Source organism: Lathyrus oleraceus, chromosome 4 (assembly GCF_024323335.1).
Source record: "Lathyrus oleraceus cultivar Zhongwan6 chromosome 4, CAAS_Psat_ZW6_1.0, whole genome shotgun sequence".
In the NCBI taxonomy this organism is placed as follows: Eukaryota; Viridiplantae; Streptophyta; class Magnoliopsida; order Fabales; family Fabaceae; genus Lathyrus; species Lathyrus oleraceus.
The window spans coordinates 198,455,821-198,471,559 of record NC_066582.1 but is presented as its reverse complement, the minus strand read 5'-3'; the positions used below and the strand labels follow the sequence as shown (position 1 = coordinate 198,471,559).

Below are 15,739 nucleotides of genomic sequence, written 5' to 3'. Positions count from 1 at the left end.
GTTGATTGTAGTTTTAAGTGTCGGGTTTTTGTTATCGTCTCCACAGGCATTGTGAGATATCACCTCCTTTCGACAGTTGTTTCAATTCTTAACTCGTAGTAACAAGGGGGTTTTTGGGTTTAGTCACGGTATCTTGCATAAAAGTGTAATAAAATGCGGTAAAAGATTTGGTTTTAATATTTGAGAAATATTGCCAAAGTTAGGGTTTGACGATCACTTTGCATGTATATGTTCGATCAACAAAACTTATAAACTCCTTTAGATGATAAACTATTTCACAAAGTCCGCCCAATGTGTTTATCTCTAACACACATTGTGAGTTTTCCCATTTTGATCCATTGTTTATCTCTAACACAATCTATCAAAATGACAACTTTTTGGTTCAACCTTATGGTGAACAAAATCATTCATTACTATCTCTAGCTAACAAACAAGATTGGATGAAAACCTAGGTAAAGAGTTGGTAAGCATCTCTCGATCATAAACCAACACAAAGAGTTTTCAATAAAACAAAGTCTTCACCATATATTCACCATTAAAGAGTTTACAAATGAAGATCATCCCATTTACACACAAAGCTAATGATCATCTACATCTAACCTTGACAAAATGAAGAACTTAGCTACTCATTTTCATGGTAGCTTGGTCAACAAGTTTCGGAAGAAGGTTGATCAACATCCGAGTCGAATAATCGAGATTGGATGGGAATCCACCTTCTTTTTGTGAAAGATTGTTAAGAGATGAAGAGAAATGATTTCTAGGTCACAAAAGATCTCTAGAGCAATGCTGGAAAAAATATCTAAAAAGTACAAAAGTATGGCTCCAAAAAGTAGCCCTTGCTACTTATAGTGCTGCTACTGAGCTGTCATGCTCGCTAGGCGAGCAGAATGGCTCGTTTAGCGAGCCCTAAATGAGGCACCTGAGGCACCTGCGCCCAAAGAAATGTCCTTTGCCAGATTGGCATGTTCGCTAGGCGAACAAAACCTTCGCTAGGTGAAGCCCACGCTTCACCCTTCGCTCCAGCGAGCTTAGGAGGGTTTGCTACTGGAATTGCTCGTTGGGAGCTCGCTAATGGCTCGCCTAGCGAGTGAGTGCTAGCTGCGCTTTTGGCCAAGTCTGGACGTGTTCGCTACACCCTTCGCTGGCAGCTCGCCTAGCGAGTTTGTTGATGTTTGCTACTGTAAAATACTGGAGCTCTTCGCTGGGTTCTCGCTGGGCGCTCGCCTAGCGAGCTCTTCGCCACAGCCCTCGCCTAGCGAGCAAGCTGATGAATGCATCCTTTCTTTGGTCCCTTTGCCAACTTTCTTGTGGCTTCATTTTCTATTATTTCATGCCTAATTCCTGCACAATAACACACAAATCAAAGGTACCAAGATCGTTTATCATTGTATTGCAATTCATCAAAAACAAAGGTGGTTTCGAACACTTTAGCAAGGAAATGGAGTGAAAGATGCCCATATTTGATAGCTCAAACAAGCACTTTTGGGTATCTAACACCTCCCAGATGGTCCGACGAAGATTATCTGGTCGATACACAACTTGGAAATAGTTCTGGAAAGCACGAATTTGTTTGACATGGAGAGCCTTACACTTGGTCGACTTTGCCTGCAAGTAAACAAAAGCTTGATTTAGTTCAAATAGTTTGGCCTCATAAGTGCCAACATAAACAACAAAATATGACTGCCACCAATCATCGAATTCCTTGGTGCAGAAGAAGGCTGGTCGAAAGGGAACAAAGGGGAGTCGTGGTCGGTTTTCCCAGATGGTTTCAAGATCCTCCTGGATCTCACTCCAAGGTTGACCACAGAGGATATTGGTGAGTAATTCTTGAGATGAGAACAAGGACTTGGGAATAAATTGGCAAAGGCCAAATTGTCTGGCCACCAAGTTAGGTTGATAAGCCACTAAGCCAGGATTGCTACTGGAGCTTTCAGCCGATAGGAATCGAGGGACCAGAAGACGTCTCCAAATGAGGAAGGTTTCATCTCTATGCTCATCTTCAGTCGGAGGAAAAGGCATGGTGAACCATGCAGGACCCTCAGTTCGACGGCTGAAAGGGGCCATAGAATGTAGAAAATTGGCACGAGTCAGCATGATGTTGAACAAAAGGCGAAACACTTAGAGGTCAGGGAAGGTTTTGTCGAGGGGCGTCAGAGGGATCAATCGTTTCCAAATAAGGTGTCGTTCCCCTGGGGCACACACAACCCTTCTCATCCCGTAGGGGGCTATATCTTTAGCGAAAGTGGCATTGAGCCACAGTTTTAGGAACCAAAAAGGTCCATGGACCAACACATTTTTCTTCTTTGAATTCTCAGGGTCAAAGAGTCTAATTTGGTAGACGATCTCAGACACAGATTCATAGAGAGAAGCTAAGATCAATTGGCCCAGGGCAATATCACGCTCTTGGTGCAGTTGAGTTGCCAGGAGAGCAAAGTGCTTGGCTATCTGCATAGATCTGGAGCAGAAAACAAAGCGAGATAGCCAGAGGGTCAGGAAAGCCACGTGTTCTTCGTCGGTCACGGGGCCTGAAGAGGTGGCATCATGATCAATGAAATTTCTGTACGTCGGCTTGCGAGAGTCACCAACATCAAACCGCAAGGATATTGGCGCTACAGCTTCACAGTCGAAGACTTCGCTAGTCGGTTTTAGGCCAGTGATGGTAGCGATATCCAGGAGTGTCAGCGTGATCATGCCACACTTGGTATGGAAATAGTTGGTTGAACTCTCCCAAAATTGGAGGGCAGCTAGCAACATGCCACAAGACTGGGGAAGGCCACAACGGGCAATCTGTAGAAGGGTGTAGATGCTTGTCCTTTTCCAATGGTTGATTTTCTATGATGTCGATGTAGCGAAGGGAAACGGGCTTTTGGGCAGAAACCAAGGGTTCAGAGATGTGACTGGAGGGGAAAAGGGAAGAATCTGTTCTGGTAATCTCAGGGCGTCGATTTTCTGGAAGAGGACCTAAAAACGCTAAAGGTTCGTCAGCCAAGGAGACAGGGATCAATACCTGAGAGCGCCAGATTTTTTCCTTCTCTTCTGCAAACGGAGGCTCAAGAACGTATTCCTTACTGTCAATGGTGAGAGGACGTGTGAGTTTAGCAACAGAGGGTTTGCTGGAGCTAGCCATGGAGGAAATGGAAGTTTTTGGAGAAGAAGAGTTTTTACACAGAGTGCAGGAGATGATTGTGTGCTAAAGCAAAAGGGAAAAAAAGGGAAGAAGAAGAAAGTACAAGGGTTTTATAGGGGTTAAACCCTGAGCAGAGAAGAGTGATCGTTTGATCTTCCATCCTCGACACGTATGCCCATATCCCCACGTCTGCAGACACGTGGAGGAGAGAAAGCAGTTGTGATAACAAACACGTTTCAGTCATAAAGACGTGAGTGATGGGGACGTGATTTTATGCGTCTCGAGGAAAAACGGGAATGTTCGGCATGATTATATGACGTCATCGGCGTGGGGAAAACAGGGGTCCCACTAAGTAAAAGTGGAAGCAGTGAAGGGTAAGTTGACATCTCAAAGACGCCATCATCTCACCAACGTCGACGGACGAAAATGGCATCTCTGGGGGGCATTTTGTTACCACTAGAAATCTCTAAGGCATGCTGAAAGCATAATTGGTGATAGGGTCTTGTGAATTTGGGGGTTATACCCCATCAAAGGATGAAGTTGTGCCTGAGATGAGCAAGAGTTGAAAAAACACAAGTCAAGGGATGAAGCTGACAGGAGAAGCGTGTTTGGTCGACAGGTCATTTCGTCGACTGAAATGAAGCTTGGGACTTAAAGAATTTTCTTTCATGCCAAATGCTTAGAAGACAGTGTCTCCCTGAACATCTGGGCGGGAGAAATTTAAAATTAGAAAATGACTAGCAATTACAAGAAGAATAAAAGCGCCAGAGACTGGAGCAGTTTTGCAAGACGTGGGTAGAACAGTTTGCAGATCGTGTGGCACGACGTCTGCTAGTTGTTAGGAGTTTTAGCCTGTATGCAGTTTCCTTAGTTTAGTATAAATAGAATATCTCACGAGGGGCTCGGGGTGTTCACCTTGTACTAAAAATCACTTGTAAGAAACTTATCCTTCCCAGCGCGAGGAAGCAAGAGTTTTTAAGAGTGCTATGTACGTGAATCACCACATTTATTTCAATGCAACTTCCTTACTTTTCAATTGTTCTCGTTGAACATTTAATTTTAATTTCATTTACTTTTGAGTTATCACTTTACTTTGTCGTTTACGCTGTCGACACTGATTCTATTACGATAATAGAGTTCACCAAAAGCGTGTTCGTCCTGTACATCTTTGGAATGCTGTAGCGATGTCGGTCACGAGTCACCCACAGGCTATAACATCGTTTAAACCGTTCGTGTGGAAAAACCTGCACTTGTTCAATACTTTGTAAGGAGTCGTTCCTCACAAAGTTATTCCGTCGAATTGGATAAGCTACACTTGCACTAGCACATGTCCTAGGATCAACTGGTCGATCCTGCAAGTAACCCTTAATCTTAAGGCCTAGGGAGGACCAGCGGTTGTTTACCAATTTCCACAGTAAACAGTGGCCAAATGAAGATGAAAGCAAGCATGACAATGGTTCCCAAAGCTCTCAATCATCATATGTGTCTCCCAAGTATCTCAATTTGTCAATTTGATCAAGATAAACCAAAGGGCTTGAGGATTGCTTCCCAAGGAAACCCTAATTCAACTGTGCCTTGCTCATGAAGCAACCTCAACCCATGATCAAATTTAATCAAGGTAAGTTCTTTCATTCATCATTTTATGCATATATGAGCCTATGTGAGTATCCTCAATCATTCATTCATTAAGATTTGAAGTTTGGACTTGAGAAGTTGACCAGTCAAGTCATCTGACTATTTTGAAATCCACTGAGACCTAACATTTTATGTGTTTGTCAAATGAAGATGACCACAAGATAAAAAATGTTCTTAGGAACCATATGAACAACTTTTGTGTTCATCAAAAATATATTTTCAACTTGGAAGGTCATCATTCATTTCAAAACATTATAGGTCATTTTGACTGAAACCCTAATTTTGGGTCAACTTCCCAAGAACCTAACTCACTCATTTTTTATGATTTTGATGTGAGACCAGTTGAATTGGAAATTTTAAGATGTATACTTCAAATGTTATGTTAGACAAAGTTTCATAGACCTAAAAGAAACACATGTGATAATACAAAACATTATAGGTCACTTTGGACCAAAGCCATTGAATCTTGAAAAAGTCCAACTTCAAGTGCCCATAACCTTCTCATAAAAAACCCAAAGGATGCAAACTTTAAGTTCAAATTGATTGTCTTGAAAAGATATACAACTTTGATGTTGGAGGGTTTTGCATTTGAGGCTTGCATCACTGAAACAGAAGGGCTTGAAGTTGGTTCTTTTTGGCAAAATTTTCAAATACATGTTTTGTACCTTGAACTTCATGGCCAGTTTTCACAATTTTCCAAACTCCAAATGGATTTTTGTCCAACATAGATTTTGTCCCTTATGTCAATACCTTTCCAACTGTTACTCATATGCCTATGTTTGGATTTTCCAAATAGGACTTTCGGAGAGATGAATATTTGTGACCATTTATGCATTTCATGATGAAACTTCATACACAAGCAAATGCCATTCAATCTGCACGTCCAATTCAACTTGGTTTGTGTTCAACATTCATTTGCATCAGCTTTTGGGCCTCACATGCGCCTGCACAGGCCCATGCATGGAGGACCCAATTCTCATGCACACGAGTATTGCCTTGCATTGCTTCAAGCTCAGCTATAAATACATCCTCCTCTTCATGCAATAATCAACCTAAAGGCGCCTGAAATCCTGCTGGAATTGAATAACCTCTCACCAAAGGAATTTGAATTTTCATTTCTCTTTTTCAAGTTTGATTTTCAACAACATCAGTTGATCTTCAACACTAATTCCTAAGCCTTGCATTCATCCCATACTTCAAGATCAAGCTGCAAGCAAGAGATTGGTTGGATCGTGCTCATCAAAGATGCACTTCAAAGGTTTGTAGCTCAGCTATTTTGTTTCGAATCTCACTATATTGTACATTTCATCTTCATCTCTTTTCTTCTTCTTTTTCTTTTGACCAATGAGTTAATGATTTGTGGTTAGCCTTGACATATGAGAGGCTTAACCTTCTTTGATCCAAATCAAATTCAACTTGATCAAAGATCAAGTGAATCGCTTTGTGTCCAAGATAGGTTGCTTCTTGGTTAAGCAAAAAACCTAAAATCCATACAAGGTCATCCTTCTTTTTCTTTTGGCATGGCAAGTTGTATGAGCTTGGCTTACTAGTCATGATCTCTAACTTGTGTTTATTTGCCTATAGTTTTATTGACCGACCTCAGATAGGTGTGACTACTACATTAGTCCATTTACGATTGTTTAACATAGCGCTAAATTGCCTTATGGCACACTAACACCAACTACTAATTACTAACTTTTAATTCAAGCATTTAATTCTTGCAATTTACTTTAATGAAATTTAATTTCTTGCTCATTTATTCATATTGTCTTTTTCCTTTGCTCACTTGAGCTCATGTTTATGTTTATGCCATTTGCCTTTTGCTCACTTGAGCACATTATTGTGTAAATATACTATTTACCTTGTGCTTGTTTTGTCTTTGTTTGTGTGAACCCAATGCAAAAAGGAGAAAAGACTTAGAATTAGGACCTCACCTAAGCTTAATGGATTTCAAGAGCAACTAGGCCTCATGCCTTTAGAATGATAAAATTATTGAAAACCAACTAGGCCTCATGCCTTTAGAATGCTTACATCTTGAAGTTGATTTGAAAGGACCCCTAATCTAAACTCTCTTTGTCCATTCCTCTTATTGCATTGTGAACTTTTTGATTGTTTGTTCTTGTGTGATAGGGATTCCAAACTTGAGCTAGTTAGAAGGACCATTGTCATAAGCATCCAAGTTAAGAGACAGAAGTCCAATTGGAAGATCCTAGGAGCTTGATTGAATATTTGCTTGATTGCTTGTTGCTTGCTAAGTCCAAAGGAAATGAGCATCTTGGATCATCTTTATGATCTCAAGAAAGGAACTCCAAGGGTTTTATTCTCTTCTCTCATCTTTGCATGTTTAGGACTAGACCTTCTCTTCTTCTCTCCACTCTAACCCAAGCCAAACTCATTTTTGTGCAAACATTGACATTGTTTTAAAAACTAGAAACCTTGGCCATATGCCTTTGATTTTTCAAACACTTTTCATTAATACTTATTTTGAATTGAATCTTAAGTCAACTTTGACTTCATTTTTGTGATTACTTCTAATTGGTAAATACAACTCACTTCAAATGATTTTTTGTGGTTCCAATGACCACCTTCATTAAAACCTTTTTCATAAGCATTAGCCATAGGTTTGAGTTATCATAGTGGTTGATGTAAACCTCACCTTATCCTTAGTGATTGGACTATAAGTCTTCCATAATTATTATAGGGTGGATCCCTCACTAGTATGTTGAAGCTCTCCTCACATGGTGGATTGTTGGTTTAGGTTGAGTTTTCTCCCTTTGATAACAAAATACCTTAAGGCTTTTGACAAATCAATTCACCCATATTTTGATATTTTTACCCCGAACTACGAGGTTTTGATCCTACCTTTGTGATGGTACGTAGGCAATGGGTTTATCCATTCAAACAACAAAATTGTAAATAATTTGTATATTCTTTTCTCATCTCCCCAATCATGTTTGCACAAATATTTTCACAAATACCAACCTACCATACAACATTTGCAAAAAGGGCTCCCTTAGAGTACTAAGGATGTTTTGGGTGCTTAAAACCTTCCCATTGCATAACCAACCCCTTACCCAGATCTCTAACATTTTTATTGGTTTTTGATTTGATAAAACTTCTCGGTTTTTGTTCGCTTTCTAACCTTTCCTTTGGATAAATAGAAGTGCGGTGGTGACTCGAATTGTATGATTTACTTTTGATTTAGTCAATAAATCTAAAGGTAACGAATACCCCACTACAGAAAAGTGGCGACTCTGCTGGGGAACTGATCTTCCTAGTGGGTTTAGTCTACTTTTTGCTTGTTGTATTGTATGTTAATATTTACTTGTGACATATTTTTTGTGCAAATTTGGGATGACTGTATTGTTTGTAATGTATGAATTGCTTGATATATATCAATTGCTTGTGTGCTTGGTGGTCTCATGTGAGATGAGTTCTATACCCTAACTCGAGTGCACTTATGATAAGAGAATGGAATAGTCTTGTTGACTTGTGTGGAGTTATTCCTTAGCAAGTTGACCTTCAAGCCTATTCACTTGGTGGAGGTTTTGTTGGGATCAATAATGTCACACGAGTAGTCATGGTTAGGCATTACTCTTTCCAATATAAACCTTAGAAGCCAAGGACTTTAGATTACCTAGACCATCTTGGTCTATTTTAGGATGTAGTGCGAAGATCGTTCAAGTGTAAGATTTGATACGATTGTTATGCGATACTACACTCATAAGAGTCCCTTTTGAGAATATTTTTGGAATATGAGTAGTCGTTTATCCGATAATATCCGAAAGATGAGATGATGACTATGGGAACCTCTTGTAGAACATGATTGTCAGGTTTGACCATAGTACACTCCCACTGGGTGGTTCTTAACCGAGACTCCATGCTCGTGACTTGCAACAAACCCTTGATTCGTGGTTGATCCGTTCTCGTATATCCTTAATATCAATGGAACTTGGGTATTGATAAGGCGTAAACAATAATCCACCAAAATGGATGATTGATATTAAGGATGACTTGATCCATCCCGTGACTTTTGTGTGGCGTGACTTGCTTGATCCTTCAGTGTGATTGTTGCATCCATGCATTCATGCATCCATTTGCATCCATATCATCAATAATGAGAAAATTTTCAAGGAACTTAAGAGGTCTATTTGCAAATTTTCAGACATGGATAAGCAAAGAAGGAATACGAAGAAGTACAGTTTCAGACAACCCGACTTGAAAGAGCTAAGGAGTTTGACATCGTATGTATTAGATCCCTTGGAGTTCAAGGCTCGTCATGGGAAGTTTCTGTCTATTCTTGCTACTCAGGTGGATGAAGGTCTGATGAGTGTGTTGGTGCAGTTCTATGATCCCTTGTACCATTGCTTCACTTTTCCGGATTTCTAGATTTTGCCTACGCTTGAGGAGTATGCCTATCTTATGGGTATACCTATCTTAGATAAGTTACCTTTTAGTGGCTTGGAGAGAGTTTCTTCTTCCCAAGAGATTGCTGATTTGTTGCACATAGATGAATCTGATATTGGTGCTCATATGACTACCAAAGGTGGAATTCAAGGTCTCCCATTTGATTTCCTCATCGCTCAAGCTACTCTGTTTGGGAAGGCCATGAGTGAGGACGCCTTTGAGGCCATATTTGTACTTCTCATCTATGGGCTAGTGTTACTCCCCAACATCGACAATTTTGTGGATGTGAACGCTATTAGGATTTTCTCTACTCTTAATCCCATTCCTACTCTGTTGGGTGACACTTATTTCTCTTTGCATATGATGAATGCAAAGGGTTGTGGTACCATTGTGTGTTGTTTGCCTCTGTTGTACAAGTGGTTTATTTCGCACTTGCCTCAGACACTCGCCTTCAAGGAGAACAAAGGATGTCTACGGTGGTCTACGAGACTTATGTCTCTCACTAATGATGATATCTTTTGGTATAACCGTGTATATGATGGTGTGCAGATTATTGACTCTTGTGGTGAATTCTCCAATGTGCCTCTTCTTGGTACATGTGGTAGGATTAACTACAACCCTATTTTGGCTCGCCGTCAGCTTGGGTTCCCCTTAAAGGATAAACCTAATAACATTTTGTTAGAAGGTGTGTTCTTTCAAGAGGGTAAAGATCCCCAAAACTTGAAGGAGAGGATGGTCCGCGCTTGGCGCAAGATTCATAGGAAGGGAAGGAAAGAGCTTGGTCCGAAGAATTGTATTGCTTTTGAACCTTACACCTCGTGGATGAGGAAGAGAGCTTCTGAGTACCGCATTCCCTATGACTATACGAGACCTACACTTATGGTTATGGTTGGGGCTTCAGCCCTCCCTAACCAAGGAGTAGAGGAGTTGAGAGATGAAAACCGTTCGCGTGCTTGGGTCTGTGAGTGAGAGGAGCTACTTCAGCAACTCAGAGATAAAGATGCTGTGATAGAGTTTCTGGAACATCAGATTATTGATGAGCCAGATGACATGGTTACTTCTCTTCTTCCTCAGTCTTCCAAGTTTTGGAAGAGGATGTATGATCGACTCACCAAGGAGAACGCAGATATGGAGGCAGCCTATGAGAGAGAGGTCAAAAGGCTTCGTGCAGCTTATCTTCCGGTCTCGAGAGATTTGGATGATTGCTTCTAGGGTTCCATAGAATGTTCATTTTCCTTCTCTCTTGTATTGTATTTGGTTACCAGGATTGTACTTCTTTGGTGTAAATTTTTTTCCATATATTATTGATATGAATATTCCATTATATGTCTAAAAGATTAATATTTTCCAAATATTTGCAAATAGATCTCTATAAATTTCCTCTGATAATAAAAATAAATCATATGCACAAGCATTGCATGCACCATGTGCATAAGCAGGTTTTGTTCAGGGCTTCTTGATCAGTGGTCTAACTTTGTGTTCTTCATTTACTTCAAAGACAAGCTGACGCACCGATGTAACACCAGGGCCAATTCTTCAAAGCTGATGGATCATCTTGAACAAGAGAACAGAGAACTTAAGGAGGAAGTGGCTAGGCTGACTACCCTGATGGAGTCATTCCTGGCCGCCCAACGTCAGTCTTCTCCAACGCCTGCCACTCCTCCCCGTCATCTCAGAGGTAGCTTCCTCTACTGTGTCAGCCGTCACTGCTTATTTTGCTCCGTCTGCTATGCCAGCCGGGTTTCCCTGGGGGATGCCCGTGAACTTTGTGCCAGAGGGTCTTGCTCCGACCTTTGCTTCTCTGCCGACATCTAGCCTGGTCCTTGTTGTGCCACCTCCCGTTGTGCACACGTTACCGAGAGTCGACGACACCATTTATCATTCTAAGCCATCTGATGGCCCATATGTTTATGAGAAAATGGATGCTATGAATGACCAATTCCTTGAGTTGCGCAAGGAACTGAAGATTCTAAGAGGGAAGGACCTCTTCGGTAAATTTGTTGCTGAGTTGTGAAGGTGAGAAAAACAAGAAAGGGGGGTTTGAATTGTTTTAGAAATTAAAAGCTTTTTCAAAAGTAAGAACACACATAATTTTATATTGGTTCGCTTATAACACAAAGCTACTCCAGTCCACCCGGCCAAGGTGATTTCGCCTTCAACAAGGACTTAATCCACTAATCTTGAAAGATTAATACAACCAAATGTCTAAGAGAATGATCTCTTAGTCCTCCCAAGTATACAGACTACGCATAGTCACTTGAGGAACAAAAGCAATTTAGTAAAAGAAATTTGAAATAGAGAGTGCTTCTAAGAGAGCAAATATTACAGCAGAATATTTAAATAAGCATTTTCACGTATGAGCAACAACTCGTAAAAACTAAGAGAGAATGTAAAGACTTTTTCTGTACGTTGTTGTGTCTCTCAATGAAGTGGGATGTCCTTTATATAGTGGTGAGAAGGACCGTTGGAGTGATGACAGAATATTGGCCTTTGATGAGCATTCATTGTCATTACTTCTGTGTTTCTTGCCATAACCAATTTGTCTCCCTGAATGATTTCTTTCTCAAAATACTTCCTTTCCATTTGAAGAAATTATTTCCGTTACTCTTTCAGGATTAGGAGAATCTTCATCAGAATCTTTGTTATCTCGGAGTTCTACGTCAGAAGGAAATAATGTTGAGGTTACATCAGAGCTTCTCAGAGTACTAGTCTATCAGATCATCAGAACTAAGACCCGTGGATGTTTAGAGCTTCTGGTTCTTCCTTCTTGCTTTTCTCAGATTCAGAACTTCTTGAGCGCACTTCTTCCTCAGATGCGTCTGATCTTCTAGTACTTTGTATCTGATCACAATTTATATCTGATAAAATGATCAGATTCCTTTTCGTTGTTCAGAGTGCTGCACACTTAGAGAATTTTTGTTAGGGTGCCATTTTTGGTTTCATCATTTGTTATCATCAAAATCCTGGAATTCTATTGTAGAACTAATTTTGTTCTTATAATCTCCCCCTTTTTGATGATGACAAAACAATCTTATTCTTAGAGATGAAACATTTAGATAAGAGTTTTTAGATCAGATAGAAGTGAGCTCCCCCTGAGATAAGTCTGGGAGTTCAGAAGTTCTTACCGGAGCTTCCATGAGATGATGTTTCAAGGTTCTCTTCTACAATTTTTCTAAGTCAAAAAGGATTAGAACCAATTTATAAACAATGTTTGCAGAGTACTGAAAGGATTTAGATATGTTTTCATCAGAGCTGTTTTTAGTTCTCCCCCTTTTTGTCAGAATAAAAAAGACTAAGTAAACTAAAGAGCAAAAGGGCATAGATATATATATATATATATATATATATATATATATATATATATATATATATATATATATATATCAAAAAGGCTAGAAGCACAGATATCAATTAAGAGCTAGAGATAGCAAAACAGGAAAAGCAGAAAGTAACAACCAAATCAGAGCAACAAAAAAACAAGTCCTAGGTGCCTAAGGGTTGGGAGGTGGAGGCATCCTCTGAAGCAGCTGGGTCAGCAGATTCTGAATGTTGACATTGACTGAATCTTGTTGATCCAATCTGGCTCGGACTTCTTTCTGCTCTTTCTGAAGGTCTTCAAGTGTTTTGAGAACCAGAGGAACAAAGGTGGAGGACTCCCCCCTGAGTCAGAGCATCTGGTTCTACCCTATTGGCAGATTCTTCAGCAAGACGAGCTTCAGCTTCAGCAGCAGCTTTGGCTTCAGCTTCAGCAGCAACTTTTTCTTCAGCTTCAGCAGCAGCAGCAGCCTCAGCTAGAGCTTTGGCTTCAACTTCCTTAATCCTTTGCATTTCTTCTTGTCTGGCTTTCTCTCCTGCTTCCTTGCAGGCTCGCTCCTCAGCTTCTCTGGCTAGGCGCTCCTGGAGTCTTAGCTCAGCGTCTCTGATGAAGTCGTTTCTGACTTGCTCAGAGAGGCCCTTCAGTTTGAAGGCTTCAGCAGTCATCCAGCCAATAACTCTGTTCCAATGTGTCCTTATAGCTGAAGGATCATTACTGATGCCAGAGTTGATGGTCAGAGACTTGACCTTGTCAACTGAAGCTTCTGCAAACAACATTATTGCTTCCTCTAGGGTTGGCATGGTATTTTCTGGTTCAGAGGGTGGAGGTGGAGAAGTGGGAGGGCTTAGGTTGAGAGTTGGAGTTTGTGGTTCAACGGATCTATTTGGTGGGTGTGTGTCAGAGTTGTTTGGATGAGTTTCAGCGTGAGGTGTTTCAGGTGGTGGAGCGTCAGATGTGGTAGGGTTTGGTTGTTCTGTGGGTGAGGAAGTGATTTCTGGTTCAGATGTGGGTTGTGTTGGCTGTTGTGAGGTCAGAGCACGAGTTTGGAGCTGGGCCAGAGTGGGAGATGAAGGGTCAGAGTGTTCTGTATCTGTGGAAATGTTGTAGTAGGGGGTGATTCTGGAGAAGAAGATGAAGATGGTGAGGTGGTTTCGTTCATCATTTCTGCGTCAGAAATAGGTAAGGCTGTGGTGGCAAGGTTAAATTTCTGGGATGGTTGGTGAGATGTTCTGGTGGTTGAGGGGGAGTTTCTGAGTTTATATAGATAGGAGTGGGTTGAGGGATAGAAGAATCAATGTTATGTGTTTTTACAGAAGGAGCAAGAGAAACCGACTTACCAGAAGGTCCAGGCAGAGGTGCTGGAGGTCTTGATCCGGAGGATTCTCCTAGTCTTGCCTTCTTAGCTTGCTTCGCCTTCTCAGAGGGTCCTCGTGGACGCTTCATGAAGTTTGGAGGCTCATTTGGTAGCTGGCTTATGTTGAAGTCTGAGATTTCCACTCCTTGTTTCCTCAGATTATCTAAGTAATAAAGGATTACCTCTGGAGGGTCTATCTTTGAGAACAAATAGAGTCTGTGTGGGATCTTCCTCTGATCTTTGAGAGCTTCCCAGGAGGTGTCCATAGTAGGTTTGAACTTGACTTGATCCAGAATCCCCATGCTCTTCAGATTTTTGGCGTTTAGAGCTCTGCCAGTGTCGATCATCACGTCTTCCATGAGTCTGAATGTTATCAGATGGTCCACGAGACGGCTTTCAATCAGAACATCAGAGATTAGCCTTCCCAGAGGGATGTAGTTTCTGGGCTTCATGTTGTTTCTTGTATCTCGTACAGAATCTCTGAGGTACTTGAAGAGGAGTGCTGGAAGGCAGAGCTTCATACCCTTGTGGATGCAGTACAAAATGCACTTCTGGTCTGTGTTGATGTAGTCTGAAGAGTTTGAAGTTGGGCGATGATGGATGGTCCCCATGATGATCTTCAGCCAGACCCGGAGGTTCTGATGTAACTCCTTGTTCTTGGAGTGGTTGCCTTCAGCGTTCTGCTTGAAGATAGTTGGGTTAATCTCATGGGACATATATTTTGCCCTAGGATTAATGTTGTAGATCCTTCTTCCTCCATCTTTCTCCATGCCCAGAAGAGCAGCAATGGACTTCTCAGTTATCACCATTTTGACTCCCAGAACATAAGAGACAATGTAGTGATCATCAGCATCAGAGAATCTCCAGAATTCCTTCACTAGATTGGTGTAAACTGGACCACAAAGACATTTGAAGTAATTTCCCCAACCTTGATTCCTGAGTTCGTCAGTGAGGTCAATGTCATTTCTGCGCATGTTGTCAAAATCCACCAAGGATTCACATAACACTTCCAATTTCTCAAGTGGTGTTGCAAGATTGATGTGAGGTTCACGATCAAGAATGTGAGGCTCTTTATAGATGGGAGTTGAGACGACACCGGTAACCGTTGGGTTTGGGTTGCTTGAACTTGGAGCTTGTTCGTTTGAAGCCATTTGTTAAGAGAAGTTGTAGACTGATTGTTGTTGGGCATCCATGAATGTTGTTGAGAGCTGTGTTGAAGGTTGAAGAATGCTGCAGAAATGCCTTGAGAGAGAGCTGAACTTGCAAAGGATTAAGAGTGCGTGAGAGTGAAAAGAGTGCAATGTGTGAATAGAGCTGTTTAAATACCCAAATTAGGGCGCATGCAAAACGACACACAAAATAGAGTTTAGCACAAAAACCAAGTCAACACCTTTAGAGGGAAAATGATTACAGCTCATAAATGATGTATAATCCCAACAGTCAGTACACTGCTCGAGGAGATCTCAAGAGACTGTTCCTTTATTACTGCTGGACAGCTGTCTAGAAGTTCCAAGGTCAGACGCAAGGTACTCCACATGTTTGCTCTATCTGATCTTCAGGAATACCAAAAGATTGGTTCCTGGAGATTTCTAACTCAGATGACTTCTAACTTGGTAGGAGTATCAGAGTCAGAGGCAGAATCCATTTTGTTTACATCAGAATCTTATTTTACACACTCAGAGGCACATTTTATTCAGGGCAATTTTGAATGTTCAGATTTTTTAAGATGAAGAGGAATCTATCTTCAGCTAAGGGTTTCGTAAAGATGTCAGGCCATTGATGATTTGTATCAATGAATTTCAACATTACTACTTGTAGCGGTGTATTCGTCGCTATATGATTTATTGATTAAACCATAAGCAAGGTATACAATGAAATTTCGAGTCGCCACCGCACTTTT

The 15,739-nt window shown here is 40.9% G+C and overlaps 1 protein-coding gene across 1 annotated transcript in view; it reads right to left on the bottom strand.

Moving 5' to 3' along the window:
* Positions 1-14,990, bottom strand: part of LOC127136651 (uncharacterized) — a 29,226-nt gene extending 14,236 nt beyond the window's left edge. The window contains exon 1 of the mRNA XM_051063189.1: positions 14,768-14,990. Within this exon, the coding sequence (XP_050919146.1) occupies positions 14,768-14,990 (223 nt within the window). The remainder of the gene's footprint in view (positions 1-14,767) is intronic.
* Positions 14,991-15,739: the final 749 nt, after the last annotated feature.